This window comes from Chinchilla lanigera, unplaced genomic scaffold (assembly GCF_000276665.1).
Source record: "Chinchilla lanigera isolate Chin_1 unplaced genomic scaffold, ChiLan1.0 scaffold00039, whole genome shotgun sequence".
Classification (NCBI taxonomy): Eukaryota; Metazoa; Chordata; class Mammalia; order Rodentia; family Chinchillidae; genus Chinchilla; species Chinchilla lanigera.
The window spans coordinates 2,563,150-2,581,761 of NW_004955440.1; the positions used below are offsets into that span (position 1 = coordinate 2,563,150).

The 18,612-nt window shown below is 34.8% G+C and overlaps 1 protein-coding gene and 1 pseudogene across 1 annotated transcript in view; one reads left to right on the top strand and one right to left on the bottom strand.

The window, feature by feature from the left end:
• Rab3gap1 (RAB3 GTPase activating protein subunit 1 (catalytic)) overlaps nucleotides 1–18,612 on the top strand; it is a 94,924-nt gene that overhangs the window by 12,135 nt on the left and 64,177 nt on the right. Inside the window, exons 4-5 of the mRNA XM_005390760.2 lie at nucleotides 3,633–3,765; nucleotides 8,804–8,882. Coding sequence (XP_005390817.1) covers nucleotides 3,633–3,765; nucleotides 8,804–8,882 — 212 coding nt within the window. The remainder of the gene's footprint in view (nucleotides 1–3,632; nucleotides 3,766–8,803; nucleotides 8,883–18,612) is intronic.
• On the bottom strand, nucleotides 4,337–7,387 carry LOC106149214 (annotated as a pseudogene).

Genomic DNA, 18,612 nt, shown 5'->3' on the forward strand with positions numbered 1-18,612 from the left:
AAAAAAAAAAAAAAAAAATTGTGGTGGTATGTGCACATTCCTCTGTCTACTTTAAATTATACCTAGATTGCATCTAACACCTACTAAGTTTCATATTTCCCACTTTTTTCTTTTAGAAATTTAAAGGTCTGCTGATATTTTGGGAATTAGTTTAGGGTTCCTACAGTGCTACTTTTGGTTGGGCTGTGGCTTTTTTTTTTAATACATATTTGTAGTATATAATATTTACATTCCTTGTAGGGAGTTGGTAAATGTACATCATATATCTTAATTTCTTTTTTTCCCTTTCCTTTCCCTTCTATCTCTCACATCCATCTCTTGATCTCCTTCGTATTTATTTATTTATTTTTGTGCATGTTATCTGAGGCCTTGTTTTAACTGTCCATCAGTTTTTAGTTATTGCTGCAAGTCTAAATCAGGATCTTGTTTCTTCTGTTCTTTATAATTGTGGCCATTATTTTTATTAAATTCCTGACTATCTTACACAGTTAATTATACGCAAGTGACACTGACTACTATCATGGATGATACTGTGTTCCTAGATCTGATTTAAGATTTGAAATTATGTTTGTCTAAGGGACCTGTTTCCTGTGTACTGTTAATTTTATTTTACTTATTTACTTTGTTTTTTGAGACAGGGTTTTGCTGTGTATTTCAGGCTGACCTTGAACTCACTATGTACCCCAACCTGGTCTCACTTGCAGCAATCCTCACAAAATACAAAATAGTCTCTTCTTTTTTTTCTTTCTGTGATTATCTTATTAGTCCAGTGTTATCTGTTTAAAATAACATTTTCTCCCCTACTGAGTTTGGTGGCACCTCTGTTGTAAAATCAAGTATACTTATAAATTTATTTCTGGACTCTATATTTTTTTGATCTATTTGTCTCTATGCAAATAGTACATTGTCTTAATTACCTTAGACAGTAAATCTTTGGGTAATATTCTTATTCATCAAAATTATTTTAGATCTTCTAGGTCCTTTGGACTTTCATGTTAGTTTTAGAATCAGCTTGTTGATTTCTAGAAAATGCTTGCTACAGTGTTAACGGGATTATGTTCAATTTATAGATCAACTTGGGGAGAATTGACATCTTAACAGTGTGATATCTTTTAATCACATAGACCTCTTAGTATGTATTTGATATTTCTCCATATTGGGTTTTGTGGTTTTTTGGGGAGGGGTTGGTTTTTGGGTGTTTTGTTTTGTTTTGGTTTTTTTTTTTTTTTTTTGGTTTTTCTCCGATACCGGGAACCGAACTCACGACCTTGTGCTTGCCAGGCAGGCGCTTTGCCGCTGAGCTAAATCCCCAGCCCCTGTTTTGTTTTGTTTTGTTTTGGGTCTTTCTGAGACAGGGTCTTGCTGTGCAGTTCAGGCTGGCCTTGAGCTCATTTTATAGCCCAGGCTAGCCTCAAACTCGCAACGATCCTCCTGCCTCAGCCTCCGAAGTGCTGAGATTATAGGAATGCGCCATCATGATCAGCGCTCAGTATTGTTTTGAAGTATTTCTAAGTAAGATTCCCGCTTGTCTGTCTTTTAGTTTATATTTTATATTTTTATGTTTGTTAAGAGTGGCAGTTTTTAAATTTTTACTTTCTAAGAGTTTGTAGGTAATATATTTTAAAAAGTTGATTTTTGTATATATACCTTGAATTTTACTCATCAGTTTTAGTAGCTTGTTTGTAGATTCCTTTACGTAGTCTATATATATGATCAGGTAATCTGAATACAGCTCTGTTTTGTTTAGCTTTATTTTTATTGTCTGGTTGGACAGTAAAACAGAGTTGGTTTTAGTTGGTTTGTTTGGGGGTTTTTTTGTTTTTGTTTTCGTTTTTGAGACAGGGTCTCACTCTATAATTCAGGCTGGCCTTGAACTAATTATGCTGGCCTAGAACACATGACAGTCCTGCCTCAGCCTCCTGAGTCCTGGGATCACAGGCATATACCATCATGCCTGTTGTTTAAAGGTTATTTTTGATGGATTACTAGATTCATTTTGATGAACTAGAGCTGTCATTCCTATTTCTAATAGTAAATATACATCGCACTAGAATTTGGTGTCAAATAACTGTATCATAATGGAATTAAAAGGAGGACATTAGTTGAGCTTAATTATTTTGATACCTTTAGTTGAGCTAAATTATTTTGAAACAGAACCTGGGTTATTGAATACAACCAAATTCTCCTTCAGGTACCTATTGGTAAGATAGTCTTACCTAGAATATAAGATGAGGACCAGATAGTATTTCTTATCATTTACAGAGAATATTTCACTTTTCTGCAGACTTTAAAGAAGGATTTATCTGATTTTCTGGAGTTCTGTGTATTTAGTCTTAATTTCTGTATATTGGGCATTGCTACTAGCAAACTAAGCTCTTATGTATATCCTTATATTACTTATTGCAACTTGATACTTCTTAGATAGCCTGTAGATAGCCACTTTAATGTAGATTACCTTCATTAAAAAGGTATACATATAAAGTTATGATTTTTGATTAAATATACCTGAAAATCCTTATAAAAAGATTAGCTTTTTTTTTTGGTTTTTGGTTTTGAGGCAAGGTCTCACTGTGTAATCCACGCTGGCCTTGAACTCATGGCGATCCTTCTGTCTCAGCCTACCAAGTGCTGGGATTACAGGTGTGTGCCACCACACCCAGCAAAAAGATTGATATTCTTTATATTTATATAGTAAGATATCCTTAAGATGTTTTAAAAATATGGCTCAATTTAATTTAGATTTGTAGATACCTTGCCAGTAATACACATAAAACATTAAGATAGAGCCATGAGAACATTTCTTAATGCTTAGCCATTAAAACATTTCTTAATGCTTTAGTAATTTACAGAATCGTTGTGCGTATATTTTGTTTAATTTGGGGTTATCTGTGCTTGGCCTAGTGCTTGTTTGATATTTTCCATCTCATAGTACTGCTGTTTACGTCTCCTCTGTAAACAACAAAGTTAAAGGCCCTGTGGGGGGAAAAATTTTTTAAGAGGTATATAAGTAAGGCACTCTTTGGAACTTAAAATATCTTTTTCATTTAAGAACTTATTTTTCAGAATTGAAGAGTTTAGAGTACCAAACCTTGAGAAAAAAAGTTTGAAGCCTCTCTTTAGCAAAAAAGTGCTACAAATGTCATATCATTTAAATTGATTCTTTCTATAAATTACTGTATGAAGCTATGTGCTATAATAGAGATGTTACCAGTTTTGAGATTTTTTTAATAATAAAAGTATATTTTGCTGCCATGTATTTTTTTCCTGGCTTTTAAAATTTATATCATTTTTAAAATTGCCAATAGAAATCTGTTATTGGTAGAGAGATTTTTATGTGTATGTGAAGAGCATGAGATTTACTATGTATTCATGATTTTATATAGGGACTCATAAGAAAATCATTTGAAAATTAGAATTTTTAAGGCACTCAGTAGTTAATATTCTAGAAGACTTTTTTCTCTGTGATAAATCATTTCTATTTTCTTTTTGCTTTATATGGAGGGCAGCTATAGTATGAAACTCCTAAAGATTACTGGACAGAAAAAGGAAAAAAATCCCACTGTAATTAATAAATATAGCAGTAACTACTGAATAAGGTGGATTTTTTTTCCCATTTTTATTGTTAAATACAGGGTATATTTACTTCTGGCACATGGGAAGAGAAATCAGATGAAATTTCCTTTGCTGACTTCAAGTTTTCTATCACTCATCATTATCTTGTACAAGAGTCCATTGATAAAGAAGGAAAAGATGAAGTATTAGAAGGTAAGTTTTTATAGCCTTGACTTTTAAGAGTGGCTATAATTTTGAATTAGTAATTTATTATTAATAAATTAATAAAACCACAGATAGTATCAAATCCTATAAATACAATTATTTAAAAAAATAAATCTGTGATAAATTATAATTTATAAACTGGGCAGAGTAAGAGTTTGCTGATTACTAGTAAAAAAATATAGCAGTATATGATAATAAAAACTGACACTTATGAATTATTTCTGGAATTTTCCATTTAATATTTTTGGATTACATTTGGAAACAGAATCTGTGGAAAGCAAAGTTGTGGATAGCAAGTCTACCCTTCTGTATTTATTTAAAAAATAAATATGCAGATTGTGTTAAGAGTTTTTGTGGTTAAAGTAGATTATCATTTGCAAGTATAGGCCTGCCTTTTCTTGTGGAGGAATAGCATTGTATGACTTTCTCTTTTTCTTTCTTAACATAATTTCTCCAAAATACGGAGAATACCAATATAAGCACTTTATTTTAGCAAGCAAAACACATAAGATTGGTATATATTCAGAAGGTTTAAATTCCTGCATTTTAGATAATTTTATTAATAACTATACACGTTTGTCCCCAGGGGCTGACACGTCACTTGTCTCTACAAAAGAAAATGAATTCTGAAAATTAACATGGTTTTCAGTAGTTCACATCTCACTATTATATAAAAACCTAGAAAGATCAATAACTTATTTTTTTGTCTTTTTTGAGACATGTTTTCACTATGTAGTTCAGGCTGGCCTCGAACTCACAGTGATCCTCCTGCTTTATGTCCAGTAACTTTAAAAGATAAGCTAAAACACTCTTTGCTCTAACCAATTCTACCAGTGTTGGCCAGATCTGTTTAATATATTGTATACACAAGGAAAATAAACCCACTCTATAATTTCTTATAAAATAATGAGTAGGTGTAGAAGAGGAAAGAGAATTCAAAAAGTCCTTTCTCTGGTAACTTTCACCCCAGAATCATCAAGAAGGAACCGCTTCCCTTCATATTCCTCTAAGCTTTGCACTACATAGGAAATTTTGTTCTCAGATCTACTCATGTAAATGCCTGTTTGTTCACTAATTCCTTGTCCCTATCCAGTTTCATGGGTCCAGTTAGTATTGTTAGCCTAGAATTTCTACTTGCAGCAAATGTACCAGCAGCCTTATTAGGATTAAATGCTTTGTTACAGAGCTCATAACCTGGTTTTGTTCATTTGTCCTCTGAGAAATCCAATAGTGTCTATATATTTTTTGTTGTAGTTGTTCAAAATGTTGCTTGGGCTGGGTGTGATGGTGCATGCCTGTAACCCCAGCACCTGGAAGGCTGGGGTAGGAGGATCGCTGTGAGTTTTAGGCCAGCTTAGACTACATAGTGAGTTCAAGACCAGCCTAAACTACATAGCGAGACCCTGTCTCAAAAAAAGAACAAACAAAAAAAGTTACTTGACTATTTCCACCAATCCTCATTGACACTTTGCCATAGTAATTTTCAACTGCACTCCTCACTTCCTCCTCATTCATTGGTTCTGGCTTATCTACTTCACACATATGGTCAACCATAAAATTTTCCTTATCTAATTCTAAGCTGTTGAAGGCAGTGACTTTAACACAAGCAGTGTAATGCCCACTGCTAATTGTAACACCACTGTGCATTATAACTGCAAATGATCCATAGCTGTCATTAGTTGGGCCATTCTTCTAGCGACAGTTTAAATGGTATCATTAAAGGAGTGTTGATCTTGGAAAGTCCACCACTGCAACAGTCAAACTCCAAGCCACTAGCCACAAAGCACCTCAAATAAATACATATAATTTCAGGCAGTTTGTCAAACTGAACACTTCATCTGGCAGTTTTTACAGAAATATTTGTCTTCGGCAATCCTCTGCACTGAAGCAAATTGTGAAATTGCCCATTTCAAGGTCTTCATTTCTGCTTTTGGCGCTGGAGAAATTTCAGAACTCTCATCTACTTTGGAGATCTCATTTTCATGTACTGGCACATTAATGTTCTGAAAATCTTCTCTTTCTATTAAACTCCAAGCAGTGAGTCCTTAATACCAGCTGATCTTGAAATAATTTTTCCACTAGTTCAAAACCAGGTTGCTTTTATTTATGGGCTTACCTTCATTAGCATCATAGGTTTAATATTTTCTGGAAATTCAAGTCAACAAGCATTAGTTATATTATCACTTTTATGCTTCCCAAAATCCACTTCAAAATCATACTCATTTTCCTTAGGTTATCCTTTGGATCCTTGGTTTGTCTTGTTTTCCAAGACTACAGAACTTAGAAGAAATGCTGGGTTGTTTTGTTGCAGACTTTTTAACCAATTTATTTTAACTTTTGATTTCTCTTGTGTTTGTTTTATGCTCTCTTTTTAAGAAACACACTTAGGGATTACTTTATGGGGAGCCTCCAGTGTGTCATTGGTAGCTTTTCATTTTTAACTAGTTTGGGTCTGGTTCTCATCTGATGATTGATGTTCCATGGAAACTTGAACTTTTTTCTTCATATTACCAAATTTAGTGTCATGTTTTTTCTATTCCCTTTTGGGAGTTTTTCTTCATAGTCCTCAGGATTGCTCATATCGTCTATCTCTGTGCTGTTAATTTGGTTCATTTCTTTTTTTTTTGTTTTGGTACCGGGAATTGAGCTCAGGACCTTACACTTGCCAGGCAGGCTCTTGTGCCGCTGAGCTATATCCTTGGCTCTTCATTTCCTCTTTCTGGTGAGGTTTTTCTTCTACCTTTGTAGATAATTCTGCCACATTTTTTACTTCTTTTTTTTAGGAGTTGGCATGTTTTTTAATGTTTCCAAAAATACACTGTGATAATTCCTGTGATCATGCTGGAAATACTCTTCATGCATAGGGTTGCGTTCCCTGAGTGTGTGAAGCAGTTGTCTTGGTTGAGTGGCAAGTTCATCAGTGTATTTCTCTGAATATAAGAGGAAACTAGCCTGAAGCTGTTCAGCTGAAATGATGAAGCTGCATGTAAACTAAATATAGATTGCATGGAAGTTAATAACTTGGCAAACAGTCTTTACAGTTGTCTTTTTGATTGGCTTCATCTTTTAACCCCTCTTTCTTCTTTAAGATAATATTAAATAAGTGCTTCACTCCAGATTTAAAAGCAGAACAGAAATAAAATACCTGAAGTACACTATGAAAGTGGCAAATACTGCCGCGATTATTAGTCAGTCCCACAATTGGCAGCAAGTTTTCTCTCACAGTTTATAGGTGAGAACTGTGTTGCGGAACAAGTTGTCAGTTTCTGATCTTCTATATTCAGAAACGTTTTCGTTTTCTTGAGTCTGTAAAGCCTAAGGCTCCCTTTAGTTTCCCTTTTTTTTCCTGAAGAAACTTAAAAGAAAAATCTGTGTTTCTTGGATGGACTATTGAAAGCCCATTACTTTCACTAGGAATGATACCAGAGATTTTCTTCCCAAATCCCAAGGAATTGACAAGACTTTATAGAAAGCAGTTACAAGCATCAGTTATATCTGGTCATAGCCTGGCTCACATGCACACGAAGCCACCAAGCCCTTCAGCACTCACATCTCTGGTGGTACCCACCAGGAAGCTTGCAATCTGCTTTGCACCAAGGAAACTTGGCATGATTTCCTCGGTGAGGACCCCAGGCTCTGCCTGTCCACACCATATTCCTACAGATGAAACAGGTAACACCTGCTTTCAGAGTTATAAACTAGCACAGAAACACTGACCATGCACTTGTGAGATAGCAATATAGCAAAATAAAATAATTAGAGTATGAATATGTGGACTTGAAGAGTAAGAAGAAAAAGGAAATGTGATAGTTGGTAGGAAGTCTGATAATAGGCCGAGGCTCTCTGAATCCAACATTTTCTGTGTGTGCTTTCTTGAGACAGTCTCGCTATGTAGTTTAGGCTTGGTTTGAACTAAACTCAGTATGTAGCCCAGGCTGGCCTCAAACTTTAATCTTCCTGCCTCAACCTCCCGAGTGCTGGCATAACAGGCATGCACCACCACTCCCAGCTTGTAATCAAATATTCTGGTACTTACTAATGAAAGAAAGTGTTCAAGATAGAGAAATTTTAAATGCTATTAATATGAGGAAATATGTGAACAAAAAGCTCCTAAAATAAGGAGGTTTTGAGTTAGTGTTTCTGAGATGAACTGATGCAGAGGACCATAGTATAAAAGAATAAGAAAAAATAACTAAAGTAGTATTGTTTGTAAGTGCATATTGTACAGCTTTCTTTGTTTATCTGTGAATAAAGCTATAAATAATGCAGAAGTTACAAATCATCAGCTTAGTTATTTAGAAAGGCACAATTAACACTTCTCTTGGATGTGAGATTTGAGCAGTGGAATTTATTGGCCTGGAACTGCTTATTGTTTTCGGTTAAGTGGAGCGTCAAATCATTAGTACTGGCTCATTTATTTTAGCAAATTAACAGAATATAAATTTGCTAAGTAATTATAGTAACCCAACAGAAGGAAATTTTTTTATGCACGATATTCTTTATGCTTTAAACTTCTGTATAAGTATAAATAATACTAGATTTTATTATGAATTATAGTTGAAATGTTTAAAGATAATAGGGGTTAGAGGTAAAAAGCTGGGTAGAGGTTTACAAAAAAATTTAAGATGGCCTACGTCACAGAAAAAGCTACTTTGAGTGACAATACTTGCGGGTGGAGTTTACAGAGCTCAGTAGAGTTTTGAAGGAAAGTAGAGACAAGGACAGGCCAAGAAGAACAAATGATGCTTTCTAGTATGGGTGAGGAATTAAGTCATGATTTAAAAGCAGAAATAGCATGAATATGGAAATGACATACCATTCCTCTGTCTCTTTATAGATTGCCTTTGTTTGGAGAAGGGAAAAGAGAATCACTCTCCCATCTCCTAAATCTTAGAGCTAGCCCTAGATACAAATCTTTAAGCAACACAAAACTACATAGACTAGTAAGATGTATGTTTTCTCAAAGCATATTATAAAATTCTGCCTTAAAGTGAACATACTCTTCCATTGTCAAATGTTTTTGTAGATGCTATTCCACAATCTATGCAAGATTTGCTGTGTATGAATAATGACTTTCCTCCGAGAGCACATTGCCTGGTAAGATGGTATGTATACATTTTATTCAGGTGTCTTTTATTATGTGTGTCAGGGAGACCCCAAAACTGCCCCCGCATCCAGTGATTTATTAGGACTCACAGGACACAGCATCTAGTTAGTTGTACTTCCAGCTAATTTATTACAGTATACTACAAAGCAAAATCAGCAAAGGGAAAGTCACAGGAGGCCAAGTCCGTTGGAGTGCAAGCTCTTAAGAGTCTTTTTCTAATGGAGTTACACAGGTTATACTTAATTCCTTTGGAAACGTGACAATACAATGAAACATTGTTTATTAGGAAAGTGGGTTAGATGCTCAGCCTTCTAGATTGTAAATGATGGGCTGGTCTGATAGGCACCCTCTGGTTACTATATAGCAACATTTTAATCCTAGCAAGAAAACAGGTGTTTAGCGTAAACCACATTTGCATAAACATTTTAGGCACACGGAGTAACACTTTATCAGTTCTGGGAGATTTTGAAAGGGTGATAACCCTTGCAAAATTTAAATATCCAGATGCCAGCCAAGAGTAACCCTTACAGGTAGGCTTTTCTAGGGATACCAGGTATAGGCCTGCTGGTAACTCTTCTGCACAGTGTTTCATAGTCTGGGATAGTACTTACCTATAATTTTGATGACTAGCATGTAACCCTTTGAAATTTTGTTGGAAATTGAATTGAAATAGAATATTAATCACATGTGTTAAAATCAACTTGTATCTAAACTATAAATGTGATACATTAATGTAAGAGGCATATCACATTTAAAAGGTCGCGTCCATCTTTTTCAGTTATTCAAAGAGTCTGTGAGCTTTATGTTGGAGTGGTGGTGGTAAAACATACCTTCACAAAAATGTCCTTAGTATGAGTAGGTGATGAAGAAGAGAGACCCAGCTAAAAGAAGTTTATATACTGGTTTTAAAATCATTCTGTAGGTATAGATTGATCTTTTGACTTTTTTATTTAAAAGAAACTTTTGAGGCAACCCACTTGGGCCACTTTCTGTCTCTCTCTCAGACAGAAGCTTTCTTTCTCTCAATAAATATATTCTGCTTAAAAAAAAAAAAACTAAGGGAGGGGACAATTATAATATCTACATCCCTTTATTCTTCATTGTGATCAGTCTAGAGAATGGATTAAGTAGCACATTAAAAAAGAAAACTGACTGGGTATGATAGTGTATGCCTGTAATCCTAGCTGCTTGGGAGACTCAGGCAGCTGATCACAATTTTGAGACCATCCTGGTCAACTTCGTGACACTCAGTCTCAAAATAAACAAATCAATAGAGCTGTAGGTGTGGCTAAGTACATCCTAGATTCAGTATCCAGTATCACAAAACAAGAAAACAAAAGAAGTATACATAAACTGGATAACATTTCATAAATATTCCTGTTTTAGTACAGTCTTTTTAAAACAGTGCACATAACTGAAACAACTTTAGGTAGAAGGAATTTAATATTCTTAATGCCTGTTTTTAAAAAAGGAATTTAATATAAACATTAAATCACATATTTCATTTACTCCTTCCAGATTCTTTTCTAGTATATGCATTTAGCATGAATAAATATATCAGATGACAGCATGGTATTATTATAGACTGGGCTGTGCATACACACATTCATTCAACATTAATTAGACACCTGTGTTTGGGCCAGACACTGAATTAGACCAGGAGGTTTAATTCCTACCTAAGGTACTTACTGTGTCTTCCAGCTTTGGGAAATTACTTAATTTCTAGTTTGTTTCTACATTGTTAAGTCAAGAAAATAAATAATATATACCTTTCAGGTAATTGTGATAATTTAAAAAGATCATAGTATAATAGGTTTATCAAAATCTGCTGTCACATAATTCCTGTTCACCCTTTTAATATACATATTTTTTTAAACTGTGTTGCACATAACCTATAATTAAAAACATTCTTTGAGTGAATAAATGTATGTAAACTTTGTACTTTTAAAAAATATTATTTAAGTTAATGGGCAGTAAAATTGATTTTGGAAAATGGGAGAGTGAATAGATCTCTGAACTTCAATACAGATATAGATTTGTTTTTAACTACTACCACAAACATGATATAGAACAGTTCTGTAAGCCCCTTAAAGAAAAACCCTTGTCTCATAGTCACACTTTTCTACATTGTTGTAATTCCTGGAATGACTGATCTGTTTTTGATCATTGTGCTTTTATTCTTTCAAGAATGTCTTATGAATGGAACTATATAATATACAATCATTGCTCAATATAGTATCTTTAAGATTTTTCAAAATAATTCTGTGTATCAATAGTTCGGTCCTTTTATTGCTAAGTATTTTATTGTAAGGATGTAGCACAATTTAATCATGCATTCATTCATTGAAAGATACTAGCATTGTTTGTAGGTTTTGTCACTTATGAAGAGTTACTGTAAATATTTGTATACAGATTTTTGGTTTTTGTTTTTGTTTGTTTTGTTTTAGTTTGGTTTTTTGGTACCAGGAATTGAACTCAGGACCTTGTGTTTGCCAGGCAGGTGCTATGGCACTTAGCTACGTCCCAGGCCCTGTATACAGATTGTTGTGTACATTTTCATTTCACTTTAGCAGATACTAAGTCATATGCTAAGTATGTGTTTCATACTTTGTAAAGAAGCCAAGCTGAATTTGAGTGGCTGTCCCATTTGCATTCTCACCAACAACGTATCACAGTTCCATTTGTTCCACATTTCCACCAGCACTTAGTGTTATATTTCTGTTTTAGCCCCTCTAGAAGTGTATAGTTGTATCTTATCCTAATTTTAAATTTTGAGCATTGTTCATGTTTTTATTTGTTCATTAAATGTACTTTGTTGACGTGTCTGCTCATGTCTTTTGTGCATTTTCAATTGAATTGTTTTCTTACTGTAAATTTTTGAAAAAATGTATTCTCCATATCGTTTTTAGAATGTGTGATTTGCAAGTACTTTCTCCTACTCTGTAGCTTCTTTTCATTCTCTTAGTGGTGTCTTTCTTAGAGAAAACATTTTTAAATTTTAAGATCAGTTCATCACCTTTTAATTTTGTGGATTGTGCTTTGGGTGCCATGTCTAAAAGCTCTTGAATTTTGTGAAAGGCTTCTTCTGCATATATTTGCTGTGATTTAAAAAGATACATGATATAGTTTTTAATTTTTTTACATTTACCTAAGCTTGTTTTATTGGCTAGTATTTGTTCTGTTTTTGAGAAAGTTCTTAGTGCTGCTGAAAAGAATGTGTATGTTGTTGGGTGGAACACTTTGTAAGAATATGTTAAGTCCATTTATGTGAAGATGTTATGTAACTTCAATACTTCTTTGTTAATTCTTTTGTTGTTGTTGATCCCCTGCTACAATTGTGTTTCTCTGATCTTTTATGTCCCGTAGTACTTGTTTTATGAAGTTGGGTGTGCTGTTGTTCACTGCATGTATGGTAATAATTGTTTTTTCTTCCTATTGGATTGTTCCTTTAACTAGTATGTAGTGACCTTCTTTGCCCCTTTATCAATTTTGGCTTGAAGTCCACTTTGTCTCAATGTAGGATAGCTGTACCTGTTTGTTTTGGGGTTCCTGTTACATGGGAATATTGTTTCGCATCCTTTGATTTTAGTCATGAGTTTCTTTTTGGGTTAAATGTGTTTCTTTTATACAGCATACTGTTGGATTTTGTTTCTTGATCCATTCTACCAGTCTGTTTCTTTTGCTTGAGACCATTTATACTGAGAATTACTACTGTGAGTTATTAACTTATTCCTGTGATTACATTATTTTATTATTATTATATTATTATTATTATATTATTATTACATTATTATTTATTATTACATTATTGCTAATTCCCTATTTTTCCTTTCTACCTAATTGCTCACCCTGTCTGGTATATTCATTTTATTAGCCCTTTCATCATTATTAACTATCTTTTGCTAGGATATGCTTGAGAATTTTTTGGAGCGCTGGTTTGTTGGTCATAATTTTTTTTAGGTACTCTTTATCATGAAAGTACTTTATTTCTCCATCAGTTTTTTTTTTTTTTTTTTTTTTTTTTCCAGTACCGGGAACCAAACTCACGACCTCGTGCTTGCCAGGCAGGCGCTGTGCTGCTGAGCTAAATCCCCAGCCCCTCTCCATCAGTTTTGAAAGATAGTTTTATAAGATCTATCAGCTTGGTGTGTAAATGAGTTTACTCTTATAAGTAATTTGTTGCTTTGCTCTAACTACTTTTTTTGGAGGGGGTAAAGGGAATTGAACTCAGCACCTCATGCTTGCCAGGCAGGCACTGTGCCACTAAGCTAACTCCCTGGCCCTCTCTAACCACTTTTAATAATCTGTTTTTGTGTTGGACTTCTTGGGTTTTTACTCTGATGTATCATGGGGAAATTCTTTTCTGCTTGTGGCTGTTGGGGTTTCTCTGTGTCTCACTTATCTGTATGTAAAATTCTTTTCCATTACTTGGAAAGTTTTCTGCTAGTCTTTCAGTAGACAGACTTTTTTGTGCCATTTGTGCTGTCTTCTCTTTTTTCACTAATTTCACATTTAATCTTAGTCTTTGCAATTATTATAATTGTTAAATATTAAATTTATTAGAATTTTAAGTGCTTGCTTTGGCAGCACATATACTGTTTATTACAATTTTGAATGATACAGATTACATCGTTCTTAGCAACTGAAAAACAACATACACAAAAGTTTAAATAACATTCACAAAAGTTTTCATGTATAAACATTTTATAGATTAACAAGCTAATACTACAGTAAAAATTTGGAAGCTATTATGAAATAATTTCATATCATTTATATCATACTTATATAGTTAGAATAAGGTAACTTTGTCAGAATGAGATAAAGTTAATATATATCTTTTTTGGGTTTTTTTTTTTTTTTGAGATAGGGTCTCGCTATGTGAACTCAAGACAGTCCTCCCACCTCAGCCACCTTAGTGCTGAGGTTACAGGCATGTGCCACCTTGTCATAATTTACACTTTGAAAACACACACACACACACACACACACCATGCTGAAGATGGAAAGTAGGGCCTCACACATGCTAAGCACATGTAGTACTACTGAACTTCAGCCCCGGCTTCAAATCAAATTATAGAATATAGAATTTCGGCATTTATGTCAAATGCTTAATTTTGGCAATAGAAATTTATTAATATATGGTCATTTTGATGTCTTCTAGTTTTAGTTTTATATCAGGCAACTGCCAGATTAGCTCTAACCCTTTGAAGTTTTTAAAGAGTCTTTAAAAGATTTGCGGCATGTTCAATTTAATGGTCTAGGTAGAGTAATTGATTTTTTTTTTTTTTTTAAATCTTTTGTGAGACAGGGTTTCATTATGCACTTCAGGCTGGCTTTAAACTCACTTTGTAGCTGAGGCTAGCCTCAAACTCTCAATGATCCTCCTGCCTCAGCCTCTTGAGTGGTGAGATTACAGGTGTGAGTCACCATGCCTGGCTAGCATAATTGATCATAATGATATGATTTGTTGTTTGGTTCTATTCATCTCCCTTATGCATTTCCTAATGGCTATTTCCTAAAACTAATTAGAAATTTGTTTTCTTGATTGGTATTCCTTATAATAATATACAGTAATACCTCAGTTTATGAACAATTCTATTTGCAAATGATTTGGTTTGCAGACAGAAGTATCTGACAAAGTTTTACTTCTGTTTATGAACACCACATGAGGTGACAAACATGACTGTGGCCATCTTCCCCAGAATCGTGAAACAAATTAAATTCTTGAACCAACGTACCACTGTAAATACCCTTGGAAATGACACAAACTTTAGCCTCAGTAAACATGGGGCAAATGTGAATTGAGATATCTTCTGAATGGAAATTTTAATAGGTAATTGTGGTAGGCAGGACAAAGACATCACCACTACCCAAGAGATAACCACATTCTAAAACCTAGAAACTATGAATAGGTTAAATGGCAAGAAGGAATTATGGGATCAGCTGGAATTAATGTTGCTATTCAACTGACCCGAAAATGAGATTTATCATGGATTATATGGGTGGACGGAAATATATTGTCAAGAATTCTGAAAGCAGAAGAAAGTTAGTATCAGACTGATATGATCTGAGAACTCAGTCTGGTATTGATAGCTTTGAAGATAGAATAAAAGGGGCTTGGGCCCAGGACCCTGGGTAGTCTTTAGGACTTAGAAAAGGCAAGGAGTTGATTCTGCCCTGGAGAATCTTTACTCTAAATGTGGTAGGTTTGAACGATGAACAGAAACTGTCTAATCCAAAGAATAGAGAGGAGAAAATCAGAGAAAAATGAATACCATTGCAGAGATCTATGGGTCACTTACAAATGTCTCAAAGCATACGTATGATGGAAATCCCAGGCAGAGAGGGAAAAAAACAGGCAGAAAAAAGATCGACTTGTCTAGAGCTTCCAGAAGGAACACAATCTTGCTGATACTCTGGTTTTAGTCTGGTGATATCCATGTTAGATTTCTGACCTGTAGAACAGTAAGAGTAATAATGTTGTGGTGTTTTAAGCTACCAAGCTTGTTTCAGTTTGTTACAGTGAAAGTATGAGCTAATAAAGAAGGTGCCTAGGGAGTAGAAAAATACATTGAAAAGACAGCTGAATTTAACAGAAGACAATTTTTATCTCCATGGTTTAGTTTTTGTCCAGCTTTTTCTTAAAGACAAGCCTTAAGCCTCAGTTATATGTTGGTCACTTCATAGGAGCAGTAGCAACAATTCAGACAGTCTACAATCTTGTGAACTGTATGGTTGAATAATTATTACGGCTTTTAATAAATCCAGCTTCATGATTACTATTCAGAGGACTTACGGTAAGGGTGGCATTAAGTGGGTAGCGCATCCTGTTTGGCCCTGCACCAAAAAATATAAAACTGTCAAAAAGCAACATTTCTGCCCCTTCTGTGGCTGGTCCTATCACCTGTCCTCTTCTTTGTAATCTCTGAGTGAGATCTGTAGCTTTTTAGTCTCTGATGTCCATAAAACCCACCAGCCCTCTTGCCAGATGGGCAGACTTGATTCAGAGTAGGAGGCTAAGACCATGACTTTGACAACTAAAAGGGACAGACTGGGCTGGAACAGATGGGAAAAACCTGTACCTTTGCTAGGCTAAGTTATAGTATCAATATCAAGGCAAGGGGTAAATTAGTAATAAATTTAATGGGGAGAGCCTATGTGAGAGCCGTAGGAGAGCTGAGGTGTAGTATGTTTTGCACACCCCTGGGTAACAAGAAAACTATACCTGTGTAGCTGAGACTGAGGAGAGCCCGAACTAGTTGCAACTTTGAATGCATTCCTTTACCTACACAGATCATTTATCACAAAGTGGAGGCGTAATGGGCTTAGGTGTTGGAACATTATCTGTACCCCTGATGGGCTTGCTACTAAGGTATACAGACAAGGGAAAGCCGTTAGGAAGGCAGACAAAAGCACAATAATAAGAGTAAAATAACTGAAAAGAGATATTTAAAGCTATACAATATTAAAACAATGGTTGCAAGTACATACAAGTTACTAAATACAAATAAAAAATTCACCCTCAGATAAGTTAAAAACAAACTGGTTTTACTTTAGTATGTTATCTGAATGTGCAGTTTTTGTTTTTTTTTTTTAATGGTGGCAAAGTTTCGCATTTATTAAAGGTAAGAAAAAACAGGTGAGTGAGTTCAGGCCAAGTAAAATTAAAAAAGGGAGAAAAAATAAGTGCACCCAACAGTTAGGGTAGGCTGTCATGAAAGCACATGGTAACAAGTGCTTAATGGAGATGGTCCCTTTTTTATATTTCTTACACTGGCATCATGTCTAGGTCATACTATCAAAAATATGTTGGACTTCTCACAAGAAATTCACGTGCAGGGCTTTAGGAATGGTTTTGTGAATGTGTCCAGGGATTTCACCATACCTCCTTGCCCAGCCAGTTTTACCTATACCCTATCTTCCTGCCTCATTTCCTGAGAGACACATATTCTGCCCTGAGAGACTCATATCCTCCTAGTTCTTTTTGGGGTCCTGAGGGGCTAGAAGTCTCACTCTTCATATATCCACTCCTGCTGGAAGGGGCTGTAGGTCTTACCTACTGGGGATTATGTGTTTTCCAACTACCTTGAGGTCTTAAGGCTCATAGGGTTGGAGAAAAAACCTGTTAGAAGACAATGAGAAGCTTTTTTAGAGCTTTCAGTGAGACAAACAGCCACTCCAGCTTGTGTACAATAGGTTTGCTACCACTGAGGGTTTGTTAAAACACAGATTGCTAAAATCTATCCAGGAATTTCTGATTCAGTATGTATGAAGTGGAGCCTGAGAATTTGAATTTCTCACAAGTTTTGTGTGATATTGAAGCTGCTCTTTTAGTGACCAAACTACAAAGTCAAAGCCTGCTGCCGGAGCATTAGAATGGAGTACATTTTGACACTGTTAGTTCTGTGTATCCAGCACATAGCGTATTGTTCCATTTTCTGATGTCGTCTGTGATCTTTTCTAGAATACTCTAGTTTTCTTCATAGAGCTTTCACTTTCTTTTTCTTTTTTTTTTTTTTTTTTCTTTGTCTTTTGAGACAGGGTCTCACTATGCAGTTCAGGCTGGCTTCTCTTTCACTGTCTTTGTTAATTTAATTCCTAAGTATTTTTCTTGCAGCTACTGGGAATGGTACTGTGTTCCTTATTTCTTCCTTACTGAGTGCATTATTGGTGTACAGGAATGCTACTGATTTTTATGAGTTTGAAACCTGCTACATTGTTTAATTTGGTTAATTCTAGGAGTATTAGAGGCAGTTTTTTGGGTCTTCTATGTAAAGGTAATGAATAAGGGTAATTTGAGTTCTTTTCCCATATGTATTTTTTTCCTTCTCTTGCCTGATTGCTGTGGCTAGTTTCAAGTACTATATTGTATGAAAGTGGTGGTAGTGGACATCATTGTCTTGTTTGTGATTTTAGAAGAAAAGTTTTAAGTTTTCCCTCCATTTAACATGATACTGGCAGTAAGTTGGTCATAAATGACTTTTATCAGATTGAGACTAGTTCTTTGTATATGTATTTCTTGTTTTGTTTTGTTTTTTTGTATTGGGAATTGAACTCAGGACTTTGCACTTGCCAGGCAGGTGCTTGTGCCGCTGAGCTATATCCCTGGCCCTCTGTATATGTATTTTCATAGCTCACTTCAGCAGCACATATACTAAAACTGTATACCTATTTTTAGGGATTTTATCATGAATGTAAGTTGGATTTTGTCAAAGGCTTTTCCTGTGTCAATTGGAGTGATCCTGTCATTTTTTGTTTTTACTTCTGTTTGTGTGATTTGCGTAAATTGAGCTATCTTACATCCCTGGGATGAAGCTACTTGATCAGAGTGGATGATCATTTCAAGATTTGTTTGCCAGTACATTCTGTTTGCCAGTATCTTGTTGAGGAGTTTTGTGTCTGTGTTCATTAAAGAGCTTGGCCTGTATTTTTCTTTTTTATTGAATTCTTTTCTGGTTTTAGATTCAAGGTAATGCCAGCTTCCAGGAATAAGTTTGGCAGTACGCCTTCCCTTTCAATTTCATTAAAAAGAGTTTGGCATTAGATCTTCCCTGAAATGCTTGTAGAATTATATGGTGAATCAGTAGATTATGGGCTTTTCTTAGTTGGTAGGTTTTTTTGTTGTTGCCTCAATTTCATGAATTGTTACTGGATTGTTTGGGACTTTTATAGCATCCTCCTTCAATTTTGGTGATCCATACATATCACAGAATTTTTTTTTTTTCTGG